General features: G+C 51.7%; 3 protein-coding genes and 1 long non-coding RNA gene across 8 annotated transcripts; 1 reads left to right on the forward strand and 3 right to left on the reverse strand.

Annotated features, from left to right (window-relative positions):
* Positions 1–266: 266 nt before the first annotated feature.
* Positions 267–4,953, reverse strand: LOC114843507 (mucin-17). Of its 2 annotated transcripts, none has more exons than XM_029130109.3 (3): positions 4,870–4,953; positions 1,567–3,890; positions 267–1,291 (listed from the first exon to the last, which is right to left on the reverse strand). In XM_029130109.3, exons 2-3 carry the CDS (start codon positions 3,862–3,864, stop codon positions 956–958), a joined length of 2,634 nt encoding a protein of 877 aa, XP_028985942.1. In that variant the 5' UTR covers positions 3,865–3,890; positions 4,870–4,953; the 3' UTR covers positions 267–955. The 2 variants fall into 2 exon arrangements, with proteins under 2 accessions (XP_028985942.1, XP_028985941.1); XM_029130108.3 differs by lacking the exon at positions 4,870–4,953 and adding an exon at positions 4,240–4,788.
* A 213-nt stretch (positions 4,954–5,166) lies between these two features.
* ntd5 (ntl-dependent gene 5) lies at positions 5,167–11,180 on the reverse strand. Its single transcript, XM_029130116.3, has 8 exons — positions 11,023–11,180; positions 10,199–10,333; positions 9,677–9,868; positions 7,054–7,177; positions 6,514–6,590; positions 5,904–6,086; positions 5,593–5,790; positions 5,167–5,494 (listed from the first exon to the last, which is right to left on the reverse strand). The coding sequence occupies exons 1-8, from the start codon at positions 11,087–11,089 to the stop codon at positions 5,412–5,414; spliced, it is 1,059 nt and encodes a 352-aa protein (XP_028985949.1). The 5' UTR covers positions 11,090–11,180; the 3' UTR covers positions 5,167–5,411.
* LOC121201702 (uncharacterized) lies at positions 5,678–6,683 on the forward strand. The gene is made up of 2 exons (XR_008692891.1): positions 5,678–5,808; positions 5,883–6,683. It is a non-coding gene; the product is annotated as an uncharacterized LOC121201702 (long non-coding RNA).
* A 571-nt stretch (positions 11,181–11,751) lies between the features above and the next one.
* Positions 11,752–19,214, reverse strand: dbpb (D site albumin promoter binding protein b). Of its 4 annotated transcripts, none has more exons than XM_029130112.3 (5): positions 18,630–19,214; positions 18,183–18,466; positions 17,089–17,544; positions 14,270–14,535; positions 11,752–13,989 (listed from the first exon to the last, which is right to left on the reverse strand). In XM_029130112.3, the coding sequence occupies exons 2-5, from the start codon at positions 18,370–18,372 to the stop codon at positions 13,774–13,776; spliced, it is 1,128 nt and encodes a 375-aa protein (XP_028985945.1). In that variant the 5' UTR covers positions 18,373–18,466; positions 18,630–19,214; the 3' UTR covers positions 11,752–13,773. The 4 variants fall into 4 exon arrangements, with proteins under 4 accessions (XP_028985945.1, XP_028985943.1, XP_028985948.1 ...); XM_029130110.3 differs by having other exon boundaries at positions 17,089–17,547; positions 18,630–19,209; XM_029130115.3 differs by having other exon boundaries at positions 14,276–14,535; positions 18,630–19,203.
* Positions 19,215–19,787: the final 573 nt, after the last annotated feature.

Here is a 19,787-nt window from a genome sequence, read left to right on the forward strand (position 1 = left end):
AATTACTCTCTGGAGGCAGTCCAAGCGGTCAGCTCGCACACACCAGCAGATACGCAGTGCATCAGGTATTGTCTTGTTTCCCCAACAAAGATCCACTAATGGTGCGGTAATAGATGCAGAAAAAGAAATAAGTCTGCTTTGAAGATTAATTACAGTAGAGCTATGTTTAGCTCCATGTTTATTACAAAGGAGCTGTGTGATTCAGACCGTTTTATGAAAAAACATCAGAGTGGAACCAACGCAACAAGGAAAAAACCCAAACGAGCTACAGATGTTGAAATTTAATTGAAATAAGTTAAAACATAATTTACATAAAATAATAGAGTCTGAACATAGCGCTTATGTTAGAATAACAATAATAATAATAATAACAAAAACATTTGGTCAAACTCTTACACAAAATGGATTTGACACATGAAGTCAACAGCTGCAAAAAGAGGAAACGTGAAGCGTCTTCGTCCACAACGTTAAAGTGAATATTACGTTTGAATAAATCAAGTGCAAATGACTCACAGTGCCTCTGACGGTAGGAAAGATAGATTACATCTTTCACATAGATAGTGCAGAAGTGCAGCTCTTACAAACAGTACTCTTTATATATTTATATTAATATATATATGTATATATACACACAGTCTAGAGCAGACAATAAGTTAGAGCAAACAACAAACCTTTTCTGAGCACTTGAAGGTTTACTTCAGGATTGTTTGGGAGCACGTTTGTCTTTAACTGGTAAAAATCACCATTTCAAGCAGGAGCTTCTCCTTTTTTCCTACAGAAAAGCCTTTTACTCAAACTCAACCTGCGTTTTTGGCCCATTAAAGAAGGAATGGGAGACGTTCTCCATTCAAATAAATAAACGAGAAAACAACAGAACGGATATTGCAAGCGCTCCCTTCTTTGATTGTTGGCTAACGAGGGCAGCGCGTCATCCCGCCAGCTGCCTTCCCTCTGTTCAACTTTCCATTTCAGACTCGGAGTTCTCCAGGTTTGACACAGTGGAGCTGTACCACTCAGCGCTCTCCTCCTCCTCCTGCGCGCCTCCCCCGCCTCCCCCGTCCCGCCTCTCGCTGAGCATTTCCATGGCGACCTGGTGGTACGGGTGCTTGCGCTTGGTGTGCCGGCGCAGCGTGTTGCGCTCGGCGAAGCGCGTGTGGCAGAGCTGGCACTGGTACGGCTTCTCGCCCGTGTGGACCCGCTGGTGGCGCTGGAGCTCGCCGGCCTCCCTGAAGCGTTTGGTGCAGATGGGGCACACGAAGTTCCTCTGGCCTGTGTGGATGTGCTTGTGCCGCTGGTGGGGAGGAAAAAAAGGGGAAACGGTGTCAATGAATCTGCACTGGCTCCATGCATTCACGGGTGCTGATGAGGACACGGGCGATTATGCGCTGACAGTTTAACATTGGTCTAAATTGTGTTATGATGTCAGAGTTGTGTTTGTGTGAAACTGAAATAATTAGTCCGCTCCTCGGCTGCAGCCCTGGTTCGCAGCTGCTGTTTCTGGAAATCAGTTAGTGTCAGTGCGCTAATAAGTGCCGGCGTGTGTCTACGCGACTCTGCTGCCCTGACCTGCAGGTGGCTGGAGCGCTTGAAGGCCTTGCCGCACTGCTGACACACATGGGGCTTCTTCTGGGAGTGGGTGATGGCGTGGCGCTCCAGGTCGGAGAGGTAGAAGAAGACCCGCGGGCAGAGCTGGCAGTACAGCACCCTGCGGGAGCCCGTGGCGCCGGGGGAACCCGCCGGGGAGAGGGGGTCCAGTGGACTGAGAGGCTCCAGTTGCCCAGAGGAGAGCATGGCGCCGATGGGGGGAGGGGAGGGAGCGGTGCTGGAGAAGTACAGGTGGTCATCCAGCGGTAAATGTTCTGAGTGGAAGTCGGACGGGTCCAGTTTGGAGTCCGAGGCCGGCGACCGGGCTTCTGCGTCTGAGCCGGGCTGAGCTGAGGGGTCGCAGGCTGCTGCCGGGGCCGATGGCTTGCTGCTTGGATTGGAGACTTCGTCTGCAGGTATGGCTTCAGTTCCTGGGTTCGAGTCGGAGGAGTTGATCTGAGCGTGAACGGTGGGAGCGGCGGCGCACGAAGCGACAGCCACAGAGCCAGAGTTCATATTAGCCACTCCCGACAGGATGACAGGGGGGTTGTTGGCGCTCAGCCTAATGACGGGGTGAGACAGAGTGGGGAGGGGCGGTCCCAGAGCGCTGACCTGACCAGACGATAAAGGGAAGGACACTGAGGCTGAGGCAGAGGCGGCGGAGATCTGGGACAAGTGGCCGGTGGAGGGGTCAAGGAAAGCAATCTGGGTGGAGGTAGAGGTGGATTCAGCAGTGGGAACAGAAGACAGGAGGAGGAACATTGGGGCGGAAGCACCGGGCGAGGGCTGGGTGACGGAGAGGGGGAGCGAGAGGCCCACGGGGGTGGAGGGGAGCCGAGGGGAGGAGGAGGAGGACAGGAGGAGGATAGGGGTGCTGGCGGGGGAGCTGGTGAGGATCTGGATGGGCTGGCCGGGCCCCGAGGAGGGCGGCGGGGCAGCATTGGCCTGCTGAAGAGCCGCCGGTGCGAGGTTTGAGGAGTCGGGGGTTGGAGTCAAAGACACGGGGACGTCTGGGGCTTTTTGCTGACCTGCAGATAAGGATGAGGAGCCAGCGGCAGGTGATGGAGGGGGGTAAAAATCGTCCGAAGGTGCGTCGAGTGCGTCCTCCACACTTAGGTTGAGGCTCCCGTCGACCGCCGCGTCTCCGCGGGGCGTCTCTGAGGCGGAAGCGTGGACTTGTGGCACTTTGAGCCCGTCCGGACTGAGCGTGTACGGGATTCCCTGGTCGTCTATGAGGAGAAGGCTCTCCGGGTCACAGTCTGTGGAGGAGAGTGAGGTCAAGAGAGAGGTAGAAAAGAAGGCGGAGTCCCCCGGTGTGTGCGCGCGGTCCAGATCGTCCTCGTCCTCTTCCACCACGTCCCTGTCGCCTTCGCCCTCGTATTCATCCACCTCCATGATCAGCGAGCTCTCGGCGCCCGAGTCGTCCAGGAAGCGTCCGCACCTCCTGTCTCGACTCTCTCGCTTCTTGGGCAAACTCAGGTCCAGGGGTTCCGTCTGTTCCTCCATCGCCTCCTCGTCGACCACCTCAGGAGGAGTCGAGCTCGTTTCTACTAATGGCAGCGGAACATTTCCTTCCGCTTCCCTTTCTGCAGATTCCTCTTTAATCACACACTGGCTCTGTATTTTATCTGCATTAGTCCTGGACTTAAACGCATTGTCCGTCTCCACGATGTGAACGAGTTTAGCATCCAAAACATGCTTCTGCGTGCACACGTCCTGTCCCTCATGGAATGATTCTGCTGGGGGTTCTCCAGTCTGTTCATGACCAACCTCATCGAGCGTTCCTTCTGTTTTGACCGCGGCTATTTGGATTTTACCCTTTTTTTCTGCGATCACTGGACCTGCTGAAACCAAAACAGGTCTCAAACGTGAGTGAGCAAAGTCTTTGGTCAGGCTGTTGGCAGAGTTCGCGATTGGCCTCTTGCACCGTGAGGGAACAACAATTTTGATTCTGATTGGACGGCTGCGCACCACAGGCACTCCGGCTTTGACTGTAATTGGCTGCCTGAGCCCACCAATCTTACTCGTTTCCTGGGAGGCTGGCTTAGAAGTCCCGCCCCCCTCTGGCTTTTTCCCATTGATTGAAGAAACCTCCTTTCTGATGGTCACTGCTGCTTTGACAGGGCATGGCTGGAGGTTACCTGGTACAGAATGGGCTGAGGTTTTGTCCTTTGGGTTCAAATAAACATCTGCCACAGGCCCTGATGCTTCTGCACACTGGCTGCCATTTTGGACATCCAGGCTGCCACTGGTCAGGACTGAAGCCAACTGAGAATCCATTTTGGGGCATACCTATTTATGTATTTCTGCAAAATAAGGGTAAATTAGTAAGTTACAAACTCAGAACAGCTGAATTTGAAAGAATATGAACACATTTCATGGCCTTAAATTAAATAAATATTTTGGAGTTGACTGGAACAAGTAAAGGTCTGCTGATAATTGGGGTCAAGTTCAGTGCACTATGGCAATAATCATCATTGATTTTGTGATCTTCCTAGCAGCCTATAGATGAGACGGATATACACCCCCCCCCCCTTTAATCCTCGTTCCGTGTCTGGTGTGGACCCTTCTTCCACATCTCACCACCATTCACCATTCTGGCCATTATGCTGGTTTCCCCATATGATCTAAATTATAGCTCAGCGAATTTCTTACCCAGGGGTCGACCGGAGCCGCCGATCATTCAGAGAAACGCACCGCAGCACAGAAGGGTCCGAATGATGCGAGCGAAATAACGTTCCCTCTCTCACGCCTCCGCCGTCCGCACGCAACGAAATGAGATCGCGTTTCATTTTTTACACTCGCACCGAAACAAAATTCGCAATCCGTTCGCGTTGGAAACGTTACGCTTTGCTGGAGCTCGAACTGAGGATGAACCGAGGAGCACCATCCACGGAGGACGCCATTACGCACAGTCCTAGGTCCGAAATGGCAATTGCATCATGGTGCGTGTGCGTCTTGGCAGCTCTCGGACCTGGGACAACGGCGTCCGCGACGCGTACGGTGGGAGCGCAGAAACGTGTTATTCACAGACAGCGGCGGCGCGACGCGGATCCGTCCTTTGGCTCCGCTCGGACCTACAGCCAGCCATTTTAGAGCCGAGGGTCCGAGACACCGCGAGCGCAACCCGGCAGCGTTAAGGCAAACTTTCCCCACGCGCTGTCATTTCTTCCTGCCCCGCAGTGAACGCCGGCGCGAGACGCACCGGACACGCTGTCGATACATTGAAAACTGTATTTTAAACTATACTCCACCCATAGACTCGCTGCATAGGGACTGGCTTACCCGAGCTGTGGATATTTCCGGAGGACCAAATATGACTGTGCAGTGTAAAGGGTGATGCTGCGAATGCTGAGGGAGGGAGGGGTCAAGGGGAGTTGCTATGGTGTCGCAGCCTACCGGGTCCGACCAGTAGCCATGTTCAGCCTATGAGTACGGTTGAACCCGCAGCCTGCGACGAGCGGCGCCGCGCGCCTGGGAGTCAGGGAGACGGGGGCGAAGCGGGAGGAGGACCGGGGAAACGAGCCTGGCTCCTCCAGTTGGACCTCACGTGCGGCGAGAAGATGAAGTCAAGACGGCGAAGCGTTTTAAAAATCATTTTATTTCACATGATTAAATCTTACAAGCCTCGAGTCTTGATGCGTCAGGAAAGAACAGATACACAGTGAAACATCACGGAGTCACATTGTTAATGGTTTGGCGACATTGAAGCATCATCACGGGCCGCTGGTCCGGAACAACGCGCACAGCGTCCTGTGGCCGGCATTTACAGCGCGGTGCTGCGCGGAGGGGGCGTTTGTACGGTGACACGGCTGCGTTCGAGGTCGTCACTCCACGTCTCCAGGCTCGCACGGTTCAATCTCTGAGACCAGCCGGTGAGGGAAGAGTTTGTACTGCAGCCACGTGGGCTCTGGAAGGCAGAAACAGACCGCCCGCGGTGAGTGAGTCGGCGCCCCTGACCCGCTCCTGGCCCCCCGGACCTGAACCCCCCCCCCCCCCCAGGCTCACCCAGGTAGCAGGCCGGCGGCTGCAGCTCGCCGTCGAAGCAGGTCTGGGCCGCCGCGAAGCCGCACTGCTTGTGAGGATGCTTGCAGTAGAACGTCACCGCCTCCCCGTGAGGAACCATGGCGTCGGTGACGTCGAACGGCCAGCGCTTCACCCCACCGATCACCACGCGGCTCCGCCCGGCGGGGATGAGGCAGCGGGCTGGGAGGGTGAAAGGATGTGAGTGTGGAGACGCGTCTGATTTAGGCTGTGTGTGTAACCATCTGTGTGTAAACGCATTGGTTTCCTCCCAGTGTTCCCACTTCACACGTCACCTCTGCAGTGTGGCGCCGACGCACTCCAGCTGCCGTTCGAGAGGCAGGTGACCTTCTGCGGTCCATCGAGCAGGAAGTTCTTCTTGCAGAGGTAGTGGATGTCGAAGCCCACCTCGTACTGGGCCTTCTGCACCGCCACCACGTAGCCCTGCTGCACCTCTGGAGGAGGCTGGCAGAACACATCTGGCACAGGGGAGCGGCTCGTTAGTCCGCTCGTCCGGGCTCAATGAGTTGTAGTGAAGAGGTAAACTAAAAGATTAACACCTAAAAGTCTTTCTTATAATCGCTATGGGTTTTATTTTCTGCTGCTGTGATGCATGAAGCATCGTTTAAGGCTTTTCTCTCGTGTAATCCCGGGTGTGGCCGCTAGATGGCAGAAAAGCACCGTGAAACAGGCCAATGCAGCCTAATAGATGGCGAGACCCCAAGGGGTTCGTGGACTCCACACTGGCTCCTTTGAATCGCTCTCTTACATGCATTTTCACGCACACACAGACAGATTCACACGTCACGCCACTGACCTGAATCCTCAACCACCACTCTGTCGCTAACCTTGAAAGATGCACGTCCGCTACATGAAGACGGGTGCGTGACACCGGTGCACACTTACTTTTACAGGTGGGGTGCGGATACTGCCAGGTCTGATTATCCTGACAGAAGTTCTCTCTGCTTCCCACTACATCCGCTCTGCAGGAGAGAAAGCAGCGAGTGATGGAGATGTGCGACATGTACAGTGGCGACAGCTTCCGAGCGTCATCTAAATACAAGTAATGAAAAAGGTGTCAATGAGTCCTTTTTACACTCTCGGAGGGTCTTGAATTTGTGTGCACGGCTCTGGCTGACACATCCACTCAGGCTCCGCTTATCCCGCGAGATGAGTCAGTGTGTAAACCGGAGTCAATGCGAGATTAGGCTGTAATGACCCAGTTAGCTCAATGGAGACATCGTCAGCTGGGAGATCAAAATGAATTCCCTGCCATTCAGCGCTCGTCACCCGTCGTTCCCCGACACCCTCCCTCTTCTTCACACTCCATCCCCGCTCTCTCACTTCCTCCGTTTCTATCTTCGTACCTTTTCAAGTTTTCAGATCCTCTGCCCACACACTCTCATCTCCCCCCCCCCCCCCCCCCCCCCCCCCCCCCCCACTCACCCGGACAGGCAGCTGTAGCGGATGGATGCTCCGGCGGTAGCGTCGCCCTCGATGCTGAAGGTGCTGGTGACCTCTTCAGGCAGAGGGCAGGTCCGGGCGGCAGCAGGTTCGGTCGACTGAGTCTCTGAGGTCAGGGATGAGGCAGGAAGACAAATGATCAGGGCACGGCTGCGAACGCTGTTATCCAGAGACGCGAGCATCACTGCATCGCAATATCGCAAACTATCTCAGTACCGAACAACTGTGTTTTTTCTGGTTAATCATATTTTACTTTTACTCGTGGGACATAGTGAAGCTGCTTGTACAAGCAGGTCATGCATCACTATTATGTAATGAAGGCATCTGAAATGCTTTTCTCTCTGCCCCAGTGACACAAAGGTGTCATAGAAACCACCTCACAACAGCAAAAGCCCACATGCACCAGTAAATAATAATAGAGATGAATTTGCAAAAAATCGTATAAGAGAAGATGTAAAAGCTGGAAGATGATAAAAGGGAGGGAAGCAGTAACAGATGTCCATCCTCATGCATTACTTGACTGATATTAAGCAAGGTTTCTATTTGTTTGTGAGCCACAGAGGCGTTTCACCCAATGTCTTGTTCTATTTAGGCTCAGATAACCTCCTTAGGTAATAAACCAAAGTTCGCCGAGCGGGTGAAACGCCGCCCTGCACCTCTCGGAGCTCACAGCTATATCTGTGATTGTATAACACCTGGCACTGCTTATTCCTGGAACTCTGAGAGCCTCACGCTTGTGGAAATATAAATATCAAAAGTGGTGCTCAGAGAGAGGCTGGAGTGACCCGAGCTCCATCAAGCGCTGGGCTTCGGAGCCGAGCGCGGCTTTGAAAGGCAGAGACTGCTCTGCCTGAGGGCGGTCTTAGGTAGCTGAGAACCAGGAGCATTAATATAACAATGTAAAGGGACCTATGGGAGAGGGAGCGCTACAAGTATGTTTGGCTGCGGATGAGAGCCCGGAGCCCAGTTCTGTTTCCACATAGCGCTCTCCTCCTGCCTTGCTCTGCCGCCACCCACACGGGCTGCGGCAGCGAACGGCTACGAGGCAGGTAACTTCAAATGCTGGTTTTGAATGGACGAGCGCGGTGAGAACACGGCGATCGGACTCGGACCCCGACGAGCGGCGCGGAATACAGCGCAAACGGAACGGCCTCGAGCTGCACGGCTGTCCCTGGCTCCCGTGTGCAGAGAGAGACCCTATCGCTGGGCTCGGATGGAAGAGGATGAGACGAGAAGGAGATGAGAGGAAGAGAGGATGAGAGAGGAGAGGGCAGAGGAGAGGACGACGGGGAAGCGAAAGGCCTGGAGCGGCAGGAGCGGGAGAGCTCTCTGACGCTGCGTTGCCCACACACGCACACACACACACACACACACACACACACACAGAAACTCTGTGACACGTGTGCCCCTCCAACCGTACACGTCTGATGCACACAGCATTAAATGTACCTTCCTACCGCTCTCCAGTGAACACACCGGCACCGTGCACATTCAGCTCCGTGCCACTTTGACAGTGATCTGCCACCCACCGCCTCTCATCAGGCTTGCACACACACACACTGGAACAGAAACACACACACGCACACAAAAACACTCTCACACGTTCAAAACCCACCTACCTTCTGCCTGTCTCTCAGGAAGATACTCTACGCCAGATCTGAGAATTGTATTCTTATTTTCACATCTCAGAAAAAACACACACACACGCACACACACACACACACACACACACGCAGGCATCCAGCCGAGTGGAGGATTCCTAAGAAACGATGATTACTGTCGCTCCAGGTGTGAGATTAATGCAGCCGGGACTAAAACCTGTTGGGCTGAAATAGCATCGCTGATCGCGGGCGCGTCAGAGGTGACGGGGCGACATTAGCGACAAGCAGCGCACGTTGTTGGTTTCTGTACGCTGATGAGACGCGTCGCTGATAGCTTCACACCGCACGCTGCTGTGCAGCCGTATGGCACAGTGGTGGAAGTAATAATCCTGCACAACAGTGGAACAACCTGTCTCTAGTCAGAAAACCATTCGGGTTGTGGAACTGTACCACATTACATACATCCATGACAACGTTTACACTGTGGAACTTTTTTGGCCCATCGTTGTTTCAGAGTTTTGGCTTCGTGCATCCTGAGCGTATCTGCAGGTAGAACACGGTGACGACGCCACAGCCACAAACTGACTCACTCCACAGATTTGCTGCACGCTGGGTCACGATTTACACGCAAACGCGTAGCGCGCTCGTCTCCACTCCAAACTTATTCACGGTTCAAGTGTGCGATCTCCAGACAGCCACTACGAACAAATAAAGCTGCGGTTGCTATGGCGACGGGGAGAAGAGGTCCCAGTTGTGCAACGTCTCGGTCGACACCACCATCGGGGGCTTCGCTCCTCCGTCTCTGGCTCGGTGTGTTTGGTTCTGTTTATTTCCATTAGTGACACATATACTGCACACATTCATTCAACCTGTGCCTTTTGAATGAGATGAGCTCCGCTACATTGTCTGACGAGGACGCCGCTGCCTTCCAGATGTTCTATTTTCCGAGGTCGAATTTCATTCGAGGGGAAGTGATGCGTTTTTCCTGTCGAACCCGGACCCACCTGTGCAGATGGGCTCATCCCCACTCCACTGTCGGTCGCCTTGGCAACGGCGGATGGTGGCGTCCAGGCCGCTGGGCAGCGTGAAGCCGGGCTCGCAGCGCACTTCAAGCAGGGCCGAGAAGGAGTGAGTGGGAGAGAGCAGCTGCGCCACCGAGTTTCCACCGGGGGGTAGAGGCCAGGGACAAGTACGACCTGAGGAGAGGAGAGACGGTGCAGAGGGAGGAGAGGGGAGAGACAGGAGGCCCGGAGCACAACAATCCCGAGAAAGTGCAGGAGAAATGTAAGTGTTAGCACTAAATCCCTTTGAAGGGCTGCGATGAGGTTGTGTAACTAGACCAGCGCTGCCTTTTAATGAGTAGCTTGTGCTCAGCGCTGGCACAGGCTCCATTTTAGGCCCAGACCAAGGCTTTAATTGTGTTTTCCAGAGGGGGGGCAGATATATGTTGGCACAGCTGTGCACACACGCGTTCAGCATCTGAGCCCACGCCGCGGGCACGCGTGCACACGCATGCAGACGCTTACCTGGAGCCACGCAGCTGAGGCCACACTGGCCGTCACACAGGCACTGGCGCCTGCTGCCGCAGTCGGCGTCGTGGACGCAGGGCCGAGGGCACGGCCTCCTCCTCTCGCCCCCCAGGAGTCGATCCGGACACGACCCTGTCAGGATGCCACACACGCGGTCACGCTAATTGTCCCCTTCTTTACCTCCACGGCGTTTACGGCCGCCGTAAAGAATGCAAACGCTGGAGGTGGTAATGAGTAAATTGCTTTGTTTTTGAGGGAGGGTTCCGTGTGATGTGGGGTGTGGGTGGCTTTCGCCACCCAGGTTGCCAGATGAGCGGGCTTCATTTATTTATTTTGTGAAGTGACTTTTACTCTGAAGCCGATTGCATCACACGCCATGGAACCAAACGCATTAGCTCACGCGCTAACAATCTGAGGGGAAGAGACGAGTGGGAAAAGGGGAGACTGCGTTCCCACTTTTCACTTCTGAGAATGAAAACACGTGTACTAGTGTTTTCGCAGCGCGCAGCATGTGTGATCACAAACACAGGCAGACATGCAGATATTAGCTAATGTATGAAGCAAATAATTAACAACAACTGAAGCTAACTGGACTCGTCATCTTACTGGAAATCAAAACTGATTTAAATGAACTTGGACCACAAACATATTGTATATTGCTTATTCCCAAATCTTAGCTGTTTCACTGCCCTTAAAAATGCAATTAATATTAATATTATTGTTATAATTAGGCACAAATGAAGTCAAACAACAAACAACAAACTCCTTAATAACTGCACTGGTCAGGACACAGATCAGCAGTTTGTCAGACTCAGACTTACCTGAAGCCTGTGGAGACACCGTTCCCATCAGAGCCCACAGGGACAGCAGCAGCAGTGCACAGTCCATCCTTGAAGCGAGGCCCTGGTCGATATGAGAGGAGCGAGCAGCCACAGGACTTTTAAGGAAGGGGGGAACAAAGAGTGGGGGGGGGGGTCGGGAGAAAGAGCTGGGGAGGGGGAGAGAGAGAGCGAGGCTACAGCCCGGGAGCAAACATCTGGTTCACGTTGAGATGGAGAGAAATGAGGAAAATTCCAGCCCGAGAGACCTTTCACCCAGTTCCGATAGGACAGCAGATGAGGAGGATGACATGCACGAGGTTGTTCCTCTGCACCGGATAAACACAGGATAAAACGTGGAGGGAACACGTTCATTTTACCCAGTGTCAGGAGCTCTGCTGTAGGTCTGATGCACGGGCTGATGGAGGCTGATATTCCTGAATAATAGCTACTTCACAATTAAACACTGCTATTGATTGTACTGCTTATTTACAAAGGCTGAAAGTGTCTATTAAAAGACACAATGTGAGCAAACAGGGAGGATAGTAAAGAGTTGTTACTGTCTGGCTTCCAGGCTTAAGAATTAAATATAATAAATACAAGCTGACCTGTGACATTGTGAAGTACTGTGACATTGACCTGTGACATTGTGAACTTACAGATACATGCTGAGATAAGTGTCAGGCACATGAAGCAGGCACAGGACTGAAATAAGGATGTACAAAGCAGCAGTGAATGAGAACAATCTTTTATTGGTGTTTTTGGGAAATCTCAACTACATCCAAATAACCAGCACTGAGGGGGCTGGGCACCATGGACACCACTGATGCAGCAGAGTCACTGTAAGATTCATTAACCACATCTGTGAGGATATTACAGACTAAAATCCTGTTGGGAGAGCAAACAATCACTGATTGAGATAAAGGCTGAAATAAACCAACAAGGAGCATACCAATAGTGTGCATAGCCCATATAATGCTGAGGAACAGAAGAGGTCACTGTGAACGATAAAGTCTGCACGAGCATCAAGTTCAACTTATAGAGTCCCGTCGGTGAGTCCGGCTGCTCGTCCGCAGCCACGGAGGTGAGCGATGTCTGGAGGTCTATGGCGGGATGCAAACAGTAGAGAGTGGGGGGGTCTGTTTCAACAGTCTTTCTCAGGAACGATGAAGAGCAAAGGTGTTTGAAGGTGCAACATGTTATGTTCATCCAAAGAAAGAAAATCGTTCAAATATATAGAACAGCAACAATCGGAGGGATAATCATTATAACCATAACAATAGCAAAAGCAGTAATGGTAACGATCCATCATGGTCATAACGGGGATTAGAAATCACACTCTGTTACTAGTCATCCCTCCCCCAGGAACTCAACAGTGTACCGTGACCCTGTGTAGGTGTGGTGGATACACAGAGGAGATAATAGATACAGTAAAAAGTGAGGAGTAATAACAGGAGTAAACAGTAAGAAAGGAGCCGTACTGTAAAAAGCACTAAATAGCAACAAGCTCTGTGGATCAACATAGGAAAAATTTGGCTTTTATTTCTCCCAGAAATCTGAGAAATTAACACTATTCCACTCGATGGGGAGACTCGACCCATTTCCTGGAATACATCAAATACACAAAATAGCATAGTCCTATTCACTATACACAACATTTCCTGCTCCATAGTAATGCTAATTAACGTGTGTTCATAAAGTACAGCAAAGTAACAATGTGCATTGAACTGGGAGGGTCGATTACTACTTATGTTACAACACTGAGGTTCTGCTAGCCGGACGCGGCGCCGGAGACGCGGGGGGACGAAAACGTCATCAGTGTGTTTGCAGGTAACGGCGAAGGGAGCGGACATGAGAGGAGCAGCGACTCCCAGCATCCACAGCCGGGTGAGACACGACCCAGGGACAAGGAGGGACGCGAGCAGGATGGACCCGTCTCATGAATAAGTCCAAAGTATTAAGTGCTAACATTGTTGGGGCGTCGAAGGAAATGAAAAAAGCATGAAGTGCTGTGTTTGAGGGCGGACACGAGGCCTGTGGAGGAAAGTGCTGGGCTCTTTACATGGCGTCTCCCCGTGTCTCCCTGCAGCTCGCCCGCACCCCGGTGACGGAAAACAGAACAGGAAAAGAACCGAGTGCTCGAGTAAAATTCACAAAGATGTCCAACTATACGCTTTTTAAGATAATTTCGCTCTCTATATTACAATTGTTACATGCGTCCTCGCCCCCGCTGCTGCGTCCTGACTATAATAATAATCAAGTTGACAAAAGAAATATCCCCATCGATGGCTGACGACCTCTTCAACATCTCCTCACTCTCCTATAATAAAAAGACATTTACCATAGCTTGCCCCGGCTTCTATGTCCCAGTCATGTAGAAAATATACAAAATTATTCTCCAAATTTGCTCTCCCTCTAATTTTTCTGAAGTATTATAAAAATATACAATTCTCCAATAACAAAACTCTTAAAAGTCACATCTTTCATCTGTTAAATTATTCTCTCCATCCATCTCTTTTAAGAGTCGACACCTCAATGAAACAAGACACCTGAGCTTCATTACACAAACCATCTCCTTGTCTTATACATTCATCATTATAATCACCATCTTCCTCATCAGCATCATCGCATCATCATTATCCAGACCCCGTTCTGTCCTTCAACCCCCCCCCCGTCTTAAATTGAATCCAGCTTATTTTCCTCCTCTTCCTTCCACTTCCTGGTTCCACTGGTTCCACTGGTTCCACTGGTTCATCACTGGTCACCGAGGCGGTTCTCGTATTTACTAAGGATGTTGCGACAGCGGCCCAGTTCCTTCCGCATCTCGGCCACTTCCTGTCGCAGGGCGGCGTTCTCCCGCTCCAGGTAAGCGGCGCGCACCGAAATCTGGTTCTCCTTGAGGCGGCGAGCGTCGCGGGAGCGCTTTGCTGCCTCGTTGTTTTTATGCCTCCTGCTCCAGTACTTCTCATCCTGAGAGAGGACCACAAAAACAACATGCAGCGTTAGTCATCTGCCTTGCAGGTATTTAGTATTGTTTATTTTCATTTTGTGAACTCTACCCTGCTGTTCTACTTTGCCACTATTCTTCTTTAGAGCATTATTGTGAAGCATGTGTGTAAATGATGAGTCAAAGATTAAAATATATTAAAGAAATATTGACATGTGCTCATAATTATCTATTATTATATGTCCTAATCCCAAATAAAACATCTTCCCTTATGAAGGTGCATCATTCACAGCATTCACTTACACTCACCTTCATGTTATCCGGCACCAGGATCTTGCGCGCCTTCTTGATCATTGGCTGTGGTTTCAGCTCCTCCTCGCTGAAGGAGTGCCTCCTGGGGTCGAAGTTCTGCTGGCTCGAAGCGCTGGACATAGCCATGTCCGACGTGTCCATGTCAAAAATTCCGATGCCATCTGGTCCGCTGCCCGTGGGCGTGAGCAGAGGAGGGCAGGAGGATGAGGACGAGGAACAGGGCGACTCACAGGAGTCGTTCATACTCGTCTGGCTCCCTGGAATCACAGAGAAGAATCATATTGTTGATTTACATGCTTTTCAATCAACAACGTCCACAATTAAATTGATTCATTCTGTAAGTGAGATGCTGACGACTGCAGGCTTCTGTGACAGGAATAAAACAGACGCAGCAGTTCGTGATAATGGCCACCAGGTGGAAGCAGAGAGCTACTTTCTTGGCGTTATGAACAACAAACCCCATTCCTTTACCCTTCACCGCCTCCAGAACGCTGAGGCTGCTTCAGGCATCTCTTATGGACAATACGGTTCTCACTGGCAGCAAATAAATAATACTGAACGTGCTGCAACTCTTTATGAAGTCTAACCTGGTAGCACACAATATGTCAACTCTACTTATTCAGTGTCAAATAATGCATAGTATATTAGAACCAATAATAACTGATTTATAGACAAAAACGCTCCTTTTATATATTGCTAGTTTTTAAAGGTTCCTCAGGATCCTACGTAGCTGAGAGCTCTGCTGGACCACATGCTTTATCCAGAGAAACCCCAGTGCAGAAATCTGAAGGTGGAAATGTTGTGCAACCTTTCCCTCCTCCCCTTCACACCACTTTCTTTAAGTGGAACCAATGTATTAGGCCTGTGCCTGAGCCCACACCCCCCTGTGAGATGCTGCGCACCTTCCCCTCGGCTATTCCTTAATACTGGAAACCCCTGGAGCTCCGAGTCCAGGCCGGACGCACGGCAGCGCGAGCCGCCTGACGCCACAAAGCCACCGCAGATTTGCATCAACCCCGTGCAAACGCGGCGCACGCGCCTCGAGTTGCACAGGGATCCTATTTGTTGCACGCTATTATTCTGCTGTGTGGTAACACTGCGCAGGAACAGCGGAAAAGCACATAATATGGTGCGAGGTGCAAAAACGATTTAACAGTTAGTGGTGGGAAGAACAAGGAGGATGTTGGTTGGAACATTAACACCAACGGTTTGATACGTGCGGCCACCTGTTACGAGCGTTATCTGTGAAGCCGTAATATACCAGCAGCCTTCACAAGTAATTGCTGTGTAATGGCCAGGTAGTGGACGGGCCCACGCAAACTCTTCCCCCGGATGTTTCTAACTTCTACAACGGCAACACCTCCATAACGCTGCAAAACAAAGCAGGCGTTTAACGTGAACGCAGCGGGTGCGGGCGTCACGCGACGCCGCTCAGGGCGACAGTGGCGTTCAATGACGGCTTGGATGCTGTTTTTCCTGCCTTTCCAACTTAACCCCCCGCAGCGGACACCCGCAGCCCCCCCCCCCCCCCCCCCCCCCCCCCGTGGGTCTCGCGCACCTGTCTGCGCGTGTGTGAACCCTGGGCGGAGGTGGCCGCGCGCGGGTCTCTCCCACGAATCGTTTAAAGGAGGTGAAGGAAAACAGCAGCTGCGCGCCTGGTTAGCGTGGCAATATATTCATACGCTGCTGAGCGCTGCCCCATTCAATATTAATACAGCAGCTGTTGGTTGGGCACCTTGAAGAACTTCTCTCATTTCAAGCTGTAAGGCTGCTAATTAACCGCTCGCCTTCAGGAAAGCCATCAGAAGCTAATAACATAAATCTAAGACTAATTTGTCCTTAGGCTCATTTCAAGACTTTTTAAAATATTTTTCTAAGTAGTATCTCCCTAGTTGTACTAGCGCTTGATGCATTTTTAACGCCTAATCACGTTGCGTCTCTCGCTGACGGACACATGCGCCAGTCCGGCGTCAATATTTTATAAAGCGTGAATAATGAGCGCGCTCGGCGTCATTCATTAGTGATCGAGCGTTGAGTTTGAAGTCCAGCGGCGGAGGGAAACTCTTCCTGTTGCTCGGCTCGGCTCGGCTCGGCTCGTCCCTTCCCACGTGGGCTCCTCCTACATGTCTGCTGGCCCTGCCTCTAGTTCTCTCACTCCAGCAGTCGCGGCCTCCGCACATGCACCGACACGTGTGCGTGGCTGTGGTGTGTGAAGTGAGGAGAGATTTAAAGACACGCAACTGCAAACACTCCTCTCTCTCCCCCTCGCTCTGTCAGTGCCGTTTTGACCCCGTTGCACTTTAATAATTGTCTGGGACGAATCCAAACCCTGTCATTGCTCCGAGGTTGACTCATCAAATAGCTCAGGCCTGGCTTTTTTATTTACACATGATCATTTTATTTTTGTCCACCCCGTTGCGCCTTTGTTGACTGTGCCACACAATCAACTATAACATAATAAGTCCTTATTACTAAGCAGACCGAGCTGCTTCCTCTGTCAAGTTGACTTTGCATTTAGAGCCATGTGTTTCCATCTGCTGCCTCCACTTTGATCCCACAGGGCTGAAAAATGCTTTGTCACCATGGTGTTTTCTATAAAGGACAGTCAAAGTGCTGAATCACTAGCACATAGGACCATTTTAAGCAGACCACGTAACCTTGACTGTATCTCACCTACTCCTGAACTCGCCTCTCCTGGTGTCATATCGGCCTCCCAGGATAATTAGTCCTTCCTTTACCTTTGCTAGCGCTGATGACAGTTGGTTTTCTACCATCCGGTTCGACCAAAAGGCCCGCGTCAGTGAACTCACCGTGCAGACAGTCGCCTCCACCGACGAGGCCCTGCGGCTGGGCCACCTCCAGGCCGATGAGCGACGGCGAGGACGAGGACGAGGGCGAGGAGGACGAGGAGCCGGGCGGGGACGCGGGCGGTAGGCACTGGGAACTCTGGTTGGGCACCGCCGACTGGGAGCTCTGCGAGGGGATCTGCGCCGAGCTGGAGCTGTTGTTGTTGTGCATGCTGCCCATTCCGTTTTCTGTCAGAAACTCCTCCAAGTCCATGTACTGAAGCTGGAAGAGGCCCCCGTCTGCAGGCAGGGTGCGATCCCACAGGAGAGGCCCCAGGAACTGGTTGAAGTTTCCTCCGCCATTGCCACCACCACCGCCGCCGCCGCAGCCATTACTGTTATTTATGCTGCCTATTCCGTTACCACTCCTGACAGAACACACTCCCAAGGAGTCCTCATCGAGGTCCAGTCTGTCTTTGTCTGCTAGAGAAAGGAGAGTTGAGTCATTATTATTTCAGGATGAGGACAATGTGAGAGGCATTACAGTGAGTGGCCTTTGGGTGCTACAGCCTCCATGTTGGTGCACAACTAAATGGACTTTGGCAAAAAAAAAAAAAAAAAAAAATCCCTCTCTCGTGCGACTGCAGCTCCCGCGCACACTCAAAAATGCACGCTCGCAGATGGACCAGATGGCGGCTGAATTGCAGTATTAAGCAAGAGCCAAAATCAATTTGTTGTCATAACATATGTGTAAGCTCCTCAGCAAATCTCCCGGTGCCTCGCGATGCGTTCGGGCACAACGGGCCACCAGAACGCTGCCGCTGAGGCTCAACCAAAACACGCTTCCAAGCCTGTAATCTGGATCCCAGTATTAAATCACGGCGAGCGCCACTCGTCAGGGTCACGGAGGAGTCAAAGTGAGCATGCCTCACACTGCTTTTTATAACAATAGCTGCTGCTACCTAGGATAAATTTGCCAGTTATATAATATTGTTGCATACTTGTGTGTGCAGCAGTAGGTGGAACAGAGGAGTATGACTATTCACACTCTGCCAGTGCATACACTTTAGACAGACTGCAGCTCAACATACACATATTCATTCAACCAATGTCCTCACCTTTGCCGTCGCAGGGACTTTTCAGACGCTGGTCCGCCTTCATGGGGTGCTGCAGCAGGGACTTCAGACCTGTCATGGAGTTCAGATGCCCCCCAGTGAGCGAGCCTGCCGGCTGAGTGCAACTTCCAAACTGTGGGCTAGCACCAGCTGGGAGGTCGGGGGTCGGAAGCTGGGAGAGCTGCCTGGACATCCTGGACCAGACGGGGTCGCAGACACCTGGGGCACTTGGAGGGGCGAGGCAAACTGACCACAGGACCTACCAATAGGACAAGTATGCTGGGCGACTGTGCGTGCGTGCAGGAGGGGAGGGGGTGGAGGGTAGAAAAATGTTAGGAGCGTCTATGCAGAATAGTGCAACAACTGTATTAGAAGTACTAATGAAGTAATAATATTAACTACGCAGTTTCGTTACACTTTAAAACCTGAATTTGACAAATGCAACTTTACCTTTTACTTGTAGCTATTTGAAGCTTCTTATTTCCTTGCGGAGATATTCTCATCGAAGTATTCCATTGTAGATGGATGTTGTTAAAACAGCTCGAGAAACCAGTGCGGCGCGGACAATCAGAGCATCCGACTAGAAATACTAAGAATAATAAAAACGGACACCGGCAGGCAGGAAAATGTCTCAATTAAAACTTATGGCGCAATATCCCGAGTTAACCGTCCGACGTTGAACGAGAAAAAAATCCCCAAGTAGTTGCAATGCAAAGCTCCGCCAAAACAAAACAACCGAGGGGAAACGGTGTATCCGAAAACACGCACACAGCGACGAGAGCAGCGGCTGCACTGGTCAGATGACAAGTTCTGGTCGCTCTGAGCTGTCCGCGGGGGGAGGAGGGGGTCGTTTCCTCTTTCTCGGTCAGTACTCTTCTGCATCCGGTGGATCCAGTCACGGGCGCACGGGCTCGGGTCTGTGTCTGGGCCGTGAGACGTCCACGTCCGACCGTCCTCTCTCTCTCTCTTTCTCTCTCTCAGCTGGAACGGACACGGGTAGATCACGTGACGTCACACCTCTCGGAACGAGCGAGCGAGGCGCGAGGACTGGTGTGGGGCGGGTTTAACAAATCTCTCAATTCTAGTGTATTATTTATGAGACACACCTACCCTCGTGCCACACCTCGAGGAGAGGACGTTGTTTGTTTTGTCTGACAGGTACACACAATCGGACTTCGTAGGTTATTTGCTGTGTGACAGAAAACATGTGCATTTGCCTTAGACCAAGTATTATGGGGGAAAAAACACTCTTCATAGCACTGGACTATTTAATCACAATAATATATATCCCGGCTTTGTGCAAAACTCTGTTACTGATCCACAACTTTCAATGTTTTCTTTACTAAAGCACAACATTCTATTCAAGCTTCTATTGCAGCCAGCTAGTGCACCGGGTAGCTTTTCCACTTTCCGTGTAATCCACCGAAAACGTGAGTGCGCCGTTTTTTCAGGCGAGAGGAACGCTTCAGCACGTTGCCTCCCGGCGTACAATAGCTGTTCTACCTCACGTGTAGGAGGCACGCGGAGACCGGGCCTGTCCGACGGCAGCTCGACGCGATTGGCCGCGGCAGCGCGCCGCCCCGCCCACGATGAACGCGCATTGGCCAG

Source organism: Betta splendens, chromosome 16 (genome assembly GCF_900634795.4).
Source record: "Betta splendens chromosome 16, fBetSpl5.4, whole genome shotgun sequence".
NCBI classification, from domain to species: domain Eukaryota; kingdom Metazoa; phylum Chordata; class Actinopteri; order Anabantiformes; family Osphronemidae; genus Betta; species Betta splendens.